The following is a 10,551-nucleotide window of genomic DNA, read 5'->3' on the forward strand; positions in this document are numbered from 1 at the left end:
GGTCACTTGCTGTGCATATGCTCCCAACACTGCCAATAGGATCCTCACCAGAACTGAGTTGAGGCCAGCCCCAGGCCCTGAAACTTCCAAAAATATAGAAAGAAAGATGAAAGAAAGGCTGTTAAACTGTATAAAAAAGTGTCTCACCTGTGAATGACATTTTTAGCCAACTCCACATCCTCCTGGGACTGACATAAATGAAGCAAGATCCTCAGCTCGTCCTTCAGGATGAGTTGGTTCTGGGCCAATTTCTCTTCTAAGTTTCTAAAATAGGTTTCTGGAAGGAAGCAGAGGATGGTGGCCGTCACTCAGGCTGACTGGGATTGTGAGGTGGATGTCTTCAGAGAGAAGGGACCCTGCAGGGGCTTGAGAGCACACAGCACCCTCCACTGGCTTTCTCTGTCCTTTCCTTTGCCTTTCTCTCTGATCAACAATGGAGACAAACACTAAACAAACACTTTGGCTGGACTGTTACCAAAATGTGGGATGAGATACAAGGCAGGAACCAAACAAGCTTCTACTTTCTAGAAGGCAGGGCTGTTCTTACACAAGACCAAGCAACAGTAACAGAATCTTCTTCTGAGCCCAGCACTTTGAAGGAATGCTGCTAGATGGGGCACAATGCACTGTAGGAGCTGAGGCTCACAGAACTTTTTTTTTTTTGATGGTACTGGGGATTGAACTCAGGACTTTGTGCTTGCCAGGAAAGCGCTTATCCTACTGAGCTATCTCCCCAGCCCCTCACAGAACTTTTGCTTTCCAAGAAAGATCCCCCAAGTTTATGATAAATGCAATAGTTCTCCCAAGCTTTAGTCACAGAACCATGCAATGATAAGGTTTAGGCAGAAATCTAGGTTGTACATGCTCTGGAGGAAACTCATGTCTGCGAGACTTCATTTCTCACATGTAAAGTAAGGATTTCTATACCTTCCTAAAGAGTTATGTGAGATGGTTCATGGAAAGCATTAAGACCTGGGCCTACCAAACAGTCAACTATTCAAATAGTTACATCACTGACCTCGATTTTCACTCCTGTTACCTGTTAAATCTAACAGGATATACACTGCTAAAAATATCTTAAAAGATCACAAAGGGATAACTCTATATCTTGTACCTCTTAGTCCTTTTTAATAAACTTTATGAGGACTGGCAAGATAGCTCAGAAGACTAAAGTGCCTGCTTAGGCAAGCTTAGGCAAGTGCAGGGACTGGAGATAGATCCCATGTACCACATGCCACACCAGCCCCATCCCCAGGGCGGACTGAGCCAGCCATAGTCCAAGCATAGTGGCACACGCCTGTAATCCCAGCACTGGGGAGGCTGAAAGCAGGACCACCACTATGAGTCTGAGCTTCATAGTGAGACCCTGCAACAACCAAATACATTGAAAATAAATAAATGAATATGTTTAATCTTTAATCCATTTTGACTTTAGCTTAGTACACGGTGATAGGCTCGGGTCTAGTTTTAGTTTTTGGCATGCAGAGAGCCAGTTTTTCAGCACCATTTGTTAAAGAAGCTTTCTTTCTTCTTTAACATTTTGAGGCCCTTTGTTGAAGATAAAGTGGTTGTGTGTATTTATAGTGGCTTCTGCATCTTCTAATCTATTCCATTTATCCTCAGGTCTATTTTTTTTTTTTTTGCCAATACCATGCTGTTTATATCACAGTAGCTTTGTAGTATAATTTCAGAGCAGGCATTGTAGTGCCTCCTGCCTTGTCTTTCTTGTCCAGGATTACTTTTGCTATTCCAGGTCTTTTCTGGTTCCAAATAAATTTTAGCAATGATTTCTCTAAAAAAATAAATAAACCTTATAGATCCAAACTGTCAAAAGACGTAATTGTGTTTTACATCTTTTAAGTGTTTATCATGGATTGATACTCAGAAGTATGTGTCTCTGTTAGTAGGAAGGATAATTATGGTTCCTGCCCACAGAGCTTATGGTGTATTTGGTAGGACAAGACTATTCAGATGAAGCTATCTGAAAATTATTACGGATCAGGTGACACACAAGTGAATTTGGTCTATAAACATAATAGGGTAGAAGAGTCTTATTAGAGCACGTATTGTATGTCTGAGTGGTAGGACAGATAAGGTTTGAAGTAAGTAGAGAGGTCAGGTATGGAAGAAGAAAAGGCTAGAGAATCGGAGAGTAGGGTGCTAAAGGTATGCAAATTGTCCTCACTTCAGAATTGGGAGTGAAAAGTACTGAGGAAGGGCTGTGACTAGACAAACAAGAAAGCATACTCAACTCCAGAAAAGAAGTCCGTTCTAGAAGCAGGGTGTGTGTGTGTGTGTGTGTGTGTGTGTGTGTGTGTATGTGTACACTAAGTATACACCACACCACAGAATGCTACGGTGGATTCTTACAATGACAAAAGGTTACCCAAACTCCATTAAGTATCAGTTCAACAATGCAACGGATTGGCACTGTCTTTTGGAACATGTAGACAAAACCATGACAAGAAGATATAACACCTACTGTATGACATGTAGTCCTAACTACAAACCTCATATACTCAAAAATACCTGGGGTAAAAGGAAAATACGAAAGTGACCTCTAGACTAAATGTACTGAACTTAATACATATCTGTGCATTCCTAAAGCTTGCCTTCATGCTCCATGAGTGGTATCAGAGAGCTGTATCACCAGCTGACCTATGAAGAAAGGCTGATTTCTAGAGGTCTGGTCTGAGAGGGAAGGGAGGCAGGATGTGTTAAACAGAAGCTGGCAAACATCTGGCAGTAAGAGTAAGAGTTGGGCCTATAGCTAAAAATGCCAACAGGGACAAACACAGAGTTATTACTGCAGGGGGATAATCTTGGATGTGTCACAGCCAACAGGATCCTTACCAGAACTGAGTGAGGCCAGCCCCGGGCCCTGGAATCTCTAAAACTGTGGGAAGACATACTGCTGAGTACTCTATCAGCAGGAGAGAGAATAAATGATACAAGATTTCTCAGATACTGAAGGGAATGGAGCTTAGGGTACTGTGCTCTTGTTTTTAGTTTTTTGCCATAAAAATTTTCAAATACATCCAAAAGTAGAGAGAGCAATATAAGTACTCCTCAAGCACCCATCACCCAGCTCCCACAATTAACAACAGTTTGCTAATTTCGGCTCCCTGCAACTCCCCAAACTCACTGGACTTTTCAAGGTAGATCCCAGATTTCATACAGATTTCTCCTGTATATAAAGAAACCTTTGTTTCTATATATAGAAACAAAGAATATATGAAATTCCACCATCACACATCACTGTTCTGTTTCACGTACATACAGATATGTAATGAAATGTACTTTGTACAGAGGGTTACACCAAAGCCTGAAAGCCAGTTATCTAAAATCTTACATACATAATATATAGGAATCATTTGGAGCCTTTCCATCTGCATCTTTATCAACATCCAGTTGATGCTGATATGGGCCTCAAACCATACTCAGAAGACTGACTGCAGCTCTAATTTTACTATTTCCCTACAATTCTTATATAAGGGATAAGGGGAGAGTTGTAGGCTTTCCTGCGGTAGGAGTGTGTGAGAATAAAGGTGAATGTAAGGGTAGCCTAGGAAATAAATAATACGTGTTCTCAATCTTCTTCTATGAGACAGTTTATTGAAGGATAGAATGAACAGGATCAGAGAAAATTTGAATGGTGGGTAAGAGAATTAAAATATATTCTATTACCTTTAGTGCCAGGAAGGTTACATGCAACGGCCACCTTCTTATGTTGAAATTCCTTTAACTTCGTAACATTATCTGTAAGCAGGTATCTTTTAGCTAAAGCAAAAGGAAGAACAAAGCAAAATAATTTGAATGTTTGGAGGACAGCTTCATTATCTCTAATGAACTGATCTACTATAAATGATGCATCTACAATGGATACAAACATGTCAGTGACCCTGATGGGGAAAACCCTGCAAACTACCAGTGAAAGCAAATCTTCAGCAAAAGAAGTTTTGTTTGTGAAAGAAGCTAGTGATTAACTGTAAGATGACTAGTTGACAAGAAGCTAGGACTTGAAGAACAGGTATTTTCCATCTGGTTAAAGGGTAATAAGAACACTTTTTTTAAAAAAAGAAGCAGAAGAAAGAAAGAAAGGGTTGGGGAGCTAGCTCAACACCTAAGTGCCTGCCTGGCAAGCACAAGGTCCAAAGTTCAATCCCTGACTTTAAAAAAAAAAAAAAAATTGAAAAGAAAAGAATGAAAGAAACAACTAATTACTATCATCTAAATGCAAAACAAGCATCTGGATCTGGTTTATCTAAGGGACAACATACAGGGTAGTAGTGGAAAAAGCACCTGTGTGCACGGGAACTCCCCCAGTCTTGTCATTCATGAAATGGGACAATAATGGCCTTCTCGAGTTTAACACAGTATCCTAAATACAGATCACACAGCTTAGTAAATTGGGGAAATGTCATCCTTTCGGTAGGATTGTTGGTGGTTCACGAGGCAAAAAAAATGGATAAAGCCTGACCAAAGAATGACCCACTACTAGAGTTTTGGGTGCTACAGCAAAAAGATAACACTACAAACTGCTATGTATGTGTTAAAGGTGGTCCGCCAAGTGCTTGAATTCAAATCCTGCAGCTATCAGTTCCCTGTGACCTTGGGCAAATGACTTAATCTCGTCTTTTTCTCTGCAAATGGAGAAAAGAAAGGTACCTCTCTTACTGGTTGTTTTAAACGTAAAACATTAAAGTAACTCACAGAGTGCCACACATTTCTTTCACTTACTACAATTCTCAAGTTTGATCATTTTCCTAAATACGTTAAAAGTAATGCTGACGATGAGGAAAGCCGTCAGTCTTAGATTTTAAACTCAGAGGGGACAGCAAACTCGCGAAGGGGTGATCCAGAAGGCACGGACGCCTCCCGCCAGGGAGCACCGGGGTCTCAAAGGCCAGGCCCAGCGACCCCCGGGGGTGCAGGGAGCCGCGCGCACGCTCCCCAGGGGTCCCCGCTGCGCTCAGGCTCAGCTCCACGGCCAGGGCGCGCGCTCCAGGCCCAGGAGCGACTTCGCTACAGCGCTGCCCGCTGGCTCGAACACCCCGTTCTCTTCCACCTCTCCCTCCTTCTACCGCCAAAGGGCGCGGATACCTCCGAGAGGGCAGCGGCAGCAAGCGGGGCCTGAGCCCACCACCCAGGGACACAGCAAGGTCCCGAGCGCTCGCGGCGAGACTCTCCCCCGAGGATGAAGCGCGGCAGCCATATTGCCCGAGGCCGCACCACCTACGGGAGCCGCGAAGGGGGAGAAAGAACGACTGTTTCCGGAGCGCGCCGCCCCTTCCTTCGTCCTCCGCCCCCCCGCGCCGGCCTCCACTTGGTATATTCCAAGATGGCGGCCCCCACAATGCGGCGCGGAATGCTGCTGGCTAGGAAAATCGCGGCAGCTCACCTCTACCCGGCAGGTTGGTGGCTCCTTCTCGGTGGGGCTCTTTCGCCAGGCCCTTAATTACATTGTTCCTTGAGTGAAGGGAGCAATAGCCTTTCAAAAAGAAAATAAGTCTTCTGAGATATGGTTGCCAGAGAAGCTTTTTGAGGTAATTTTGTAGCACAGAGAAGGAAGGGAAAGTGTCTGACCCATTTCCTGCCCTAAAACGGTAGTATCTGCCAGTCCAAAGCATACGAAGAGGACAGCATAATTTTGTGTGTGACTGACTTGTCGGATGTGTGTGTTAAGGCGGTCGTCGTCTTCTGACCCTGAAAAACCCAAGTGTGTCCATCTCAAGGGGCTGTGAAAGTTTCTTCTCAGGTTTCCTTGGAGGGGCGTCAGGTAGACGTTTTCCTCACCTCCCCATACGGTCTTCACTTAGTTGGAGACTTTTTTAGGATTAGTCTCAGTTTACTTGATGACCTTGGACATCATTCTTGATTGACCTTTAGTTGCTATAGTTTTCCACACGAATAACAAAGGCTGCTAGTACTTCTGCAGCATTTTGCTAGCTTAGATGAACAACACCCCATCCATTCTCTCTTTTTTTTTTTTTTTTGGCAGAACCGGGGATTGAACTCAGGTCCTTGCCATTGCCAGGCAAGCGCTTATTCCACTAAGCCATCTCTCCTACCCTCATCCAGTCTCTTTAATTGATCTAATGACTAGAATATTGGCCAGGTCAAAAGTATTTACAAAAGCCAGGTCTGCGATAATGTTAGTCACATAATCGTGATAGATGTATCCTATCATTTAATTAAAATGCAATAATCGTGTAATCTCAGCACTTAAGAAGTTGAAAAAAGGATAGAGAATTTAGGGCCATCCTGGGCTACAGTGAGTTCAAAGTTGACCTGGAGGCTAGGGAGACTATATCTCAAAAGCAGTACTCACACTGTGTGTTTTCAATGCTGCTTGATGCTTTTTTAACCATCCTTGCTTACTATCCCTCTCCCCAAAGTAACACACACTCCTGCTCTCCTGTCTCAGGAACAGCCTTTAAACATCAATGTATAACCTCATAGTTGACTGTGAAGTTTATAAACATTTGACCTACCTGGTAAAAATGTTCAGTGTCACACATGCAGCAAATTGGTAAGCATAGTTTGGCCCCTCAGTAACAACTGACTGTTGTAGCTATTATTTAATTTTAGTTACTAGTAAATGCTCTTCAGTCTCAACAAGCTCTGGATAGTAAACCAGGAAGAGAATCATGGTTGCGTAGAATGGAGGCTACCATTCTAACAACAGAATGGAAATTAAATACAGACTAGGGTGAATTGAGAATTTTCAATTTAAAGAGAAAACTTCAGATTCAATTCAATGGGAGACACCAGCTATGTTTTAAGTGCTCAGTTGACCCCTGTGGCTGGTGTCTGTTGTATCAGACAGTTCAGAATAGAACATTTTCATCAACACAGGAAGTTGTATTGAACAAACACTATTACACAGAGATGAAAGGGAACTGGAAGCGGTAAGTACAGTGATTCAGGTATATTGACTAGTACAACAAGATTTCTTAAGAATTGGGAATGTTAATAAGGAGCCACTAGTTATTGCAACATTTGATCCATTACAGAACAAGAGAGGAAAATTGCTTACACAAATTCATGACAGATCAATGTTTGGAACACTTTGATGCTTCTTTAAATAGAATGGAGAAGTGCAGCTAAGATCATTAAGAGGATGAAAGGAAAAACAACTAAGATGGAACCAAATAAGTGACTTAAGTGTATAAAGATGTTTTTAAATTATTATTATTATTTTTTGCATTTTTTAGTAAGGATCTACAGGTCTCACTACATAGATTGGACTGGTGATCCACCTGTGTGCAGCCTCCCAAGAGCTGGGATGACAGGCACTAGCCACCATACCCAGTCTCAATCACCCACCTCAGCAAGCCCCAGGGGTGGGGCCAGCACGCATGCTGGGGTTCCCCACTGCTTCATCTGCCTAAGCAGGCTCTTTAATTTGCTGAGCTGTTTGGCCAGCTCTCTATAAAGGCGATTAGAGGGAGGAAATTTACTGGAGACCATTGCATAACGGACATTAATATATTCACTCACTTAAACTACTACACTGATTATATTATACGTAATATACATAAAATACATAATACATATATGTAATATACATAATTATATGTAATATACATAATTTTTGGTAGTATTTACTATTAGCAAAACAAGGATTCAAAATTATTTTGTGACTAAAGCATGCTTATTGCAAGAGTTGCACTGCTTCCCTTTGAGTATAAAGGATGCTTGGAGACATTCTATTAAATCCAAAATAACTGTACAGTGTGTAAGGATATTGATGGAGCCAGTACAGTTTCACCAGACTTGGAAATTCTGACCTTTGAAAGTGTTCAAGAATTAAATGGGATTGAGTTTTTGGAGTGGATAGTGGATAGCACTGCCCCAAGCAGTACTGACAATCTGAGGGTAAGCAGGTTTCAGGAAAGTATATCTGTTCTTGGGTGTTCCATTGAGAGTGGGATTGGACAGGCTCAAAGACCTAAACCTGCTAGGCTGAGATCAGTCTGTCCTCTTGTTAACTCACCTGTGGTCTGAGGGCAGTGGTCATCCCTGTTACCTAGCAGGGATTTCTTGTTTCTTGTTAGAAGTGCAGACTCTGTCCTCGCTTTAGACCTACAGAATCAGAATCTGCATCTTAATTAACTATGCATACTAATGTTTGAAGATTTGGCCTATTTTACGCTTACACATTCCATTCTGCCCTCGACCTTGTAGAAATTCTTTGTGATATTAACATACAGACCTATTAATGTACATTGATGGAAAGAACTCCGAATGACATTGTGAAAAAATATTTGAGAAAGATAAACATACTGATTTAAAGGTCGACAATGAAATATCTGTCTTTCTTGCTATACTATTTTCCTGCAGCTGGTGTAGCACATTAGCATCAATATGGTAGCCTAAAATAACACAGATTCATTATCTTACAGTTCTGTGTGTTTGACGTGGATCTAAAATTCAAGGTGTCAGAAGTAGTGTGTTCCTTCTGGTGTCTTTCTGGGAAAGGCTGTTCTTTTGCCTTTCCCATATCACAGCCCACTCATATTCCTCAGGTCCCAGTCCTCTTTCTCCATCTTAAGCATGAACAAGGGCCAGTCCGTCCTTACATTTTTGCCCTTGACAAACCTCCCTGACCAATTGGTTTTTCTGTGTCCCATTTTTGTGGACTTTTGTGATTATATTGGGTTCATCCGAATAATCCAGGATGCTTACATTTGAAGATCAGCTCAGTGGCAACCTTAATTCTCTGTCCTGTAAAATAGTTTCAGATTCTGAGGAATAGGATATGACATCTCTGGAAGCCATTATTCTGCCTGCCACTCTTGGCAACTTATTACTACATTTGTCATTGGTTTCTATTAGGAAAACTGTCTACTTGGCCAAATTTATGCTCCTCCCATTTCCTTTCATATGTATGCTTTCCATACCAATAGAAAATAATTACCCATTACTTAAAAAAAGAAAAGAAAAACCTGAGCTGCTTGGCTTTTGTTTTGTGAAAGTATTAGTCCTAATTTATTTTCCTTTGGTTCAGGCAGTTCCCTTGAATGCTAACTCTACAGAAGGCATTCTAGGAGTCCTGTCTTTCCCCAACTCAACTCTGTAGCTTTTTGTGTTTCTGAATTGCTGAATCTACAATGATCTACAGATTATCTTTTCTGAGTCCAGACTATATAAGGGTGATTTCTTATGCTAGAATACAGCTTCTATGGAAATAAAGATGGAAAGAATAGATGAGATATTAGTAATAAAAGTAAGTCACTGATATCCTGGATTATACTGCTTAACAGTTTCCCTGTTTATGGTCATAGAAAAGGGCTGCCATTGTTCCCCATGGAAAAAGAGATCATCCTGATTTTAGAAATTGGAAGTCAATTTGCATAGAACTGCTGCTCTAAGTTTTGTTTTGTTTTGTTTTGTTTTGTTTTCTTTGACTTTTTGAGACAGAGTCTCACTATGCTGTTCAGGTTGGCCTTGAACTCACTTTGTAGCCCAGGCTGGCCTCGAACTCACAGTGATCCTCCTGCCTCCACCTCCAGAGTGCTGGGATTACAGGCATGTACCACCATGCCTGGCCTGCTCTAAGTTAAGAATGGGTTATTCCTTTTGATTTTGTATGAAAGACTGTTAGAGCATGCAGGAATCTCAGTGTTATCTAATTTAGGTTCATTTTCAATTACAGGATCGAAGTTTTCCAGAAGTTTACAAAACTCAAAACTAATCTCCATTTTCCTAATTGGATGTATAGCTATATACCTACACTGTAACTAACATAACGCCATCAGATTTTCTTTTTTTTTTTGATAAATTTTTGTTCCTATGAAAAATGATTCTAAGTTTCAGACATCTGATAGTTTTGCAAAAATTCTAGTCCATTTGAAATGTAGACACTAACTTTTTTAAAAGAATGTCATAGTTTTCCTTTTGAAAGTGTTGGGAAACTATCATTGTTAAGGTTCTTCAATTCAAATATCTTATTCTAGTAAGGGTTTGAATTGTGCACATGTTAATGATTGGATTATCTGTAAATCTGCATAAATGTATTTATGTGTTTTAGTTGAAAGATAGAAAATAACCATAATATTTTGAACTGTGTTTAATCAGCCCTGGTACGTCTAGTTAAGTGTGACTTGTGGTCTTGAATGTCATCTGGGTAATTATCTGCTATTCATTCTATTTCTGTCTTCCTTAAATAGAGCTGAAAGTGTTAAAATATAACATGACATAAAATTCACCCATTAGAAGTATATAATTCTATACCCTAGTGTGCTGTGCCAGCCCTGCCCTTGGGGCGCACTGAGACACTTGAGACCAAATGTGGTGGCCCACAGCTGTAATCCCACCACTTGAGAGGCTGAAAACAGGAGGATCACTACAGGTCTGATCTATCTAGTGAGATTCTGTACACCCTGAATACCCTGTCCTAGAGTCATAGAAAAAAAAAAAAGCATATAATTCTGTGGTATTAGGTATTTATACTGAGTTGCACAACCATTACCCCAGTCAGTTTTAAGACATTTTTATCACTCTAAGGAGAAATCCCATATCCATCATCAGTCATTCTCTAAGTTC

General features: G+C 41.0%; 1 protein-coding gene across 3 annotated transcripts in view; it reads right to left on the reverse strand.

The window, feature by feature from the left end:
* Positions 1–5,231, reverse strand: part of Ptcd2 (pentatricopeptide repeat domain 2) — a 32,091-nt gene extending 26,860 nt beyond the window's left edge. For 2 of the 3 annotated variants that reach the window (XM_023702921.1, XM_012513528.2), the window contains exons 1-3: positions 5,104–5,231; positions 3,688–3,780; positions 148–277 (exon numbers count right to left, since the gene is read on the reverse strand). In XM_023702921.1, coding sequence (XP_023558689.1) covers positions 148–277; positions 3,688–3,780; positions 5,104–5,215 — 335 coding nt within the window. In that variant the 5' untranslated portion in view covers positions 5,216–5,231. Of the gene's footprint in view, positions 1–147; positions 278–3,687; positions 3,781–5,103 lie in introns of those variants that run through there. The other variant, XM_023702947.1, reaches the window with a different exon arrangement.
* Positions 5,232–10,551: the final 5,320 nt, after the last annotated feature.

This window comes from Octodon degus, unplaced genomic scaffold (assembly GCF_000260255.1).
Source record: "Octodon degus isolate 3935 unplaced genomic scaffold, OctDeg1.0 scaffold00001, whole genome shotgun sequence".
Taxonomy (NCBI): domain Eukaryota; kingdom Metazoa; phylum Chordata; class Mammalia; order Rodentia; family Octodontidae; genus Octodon; species Octodon degus.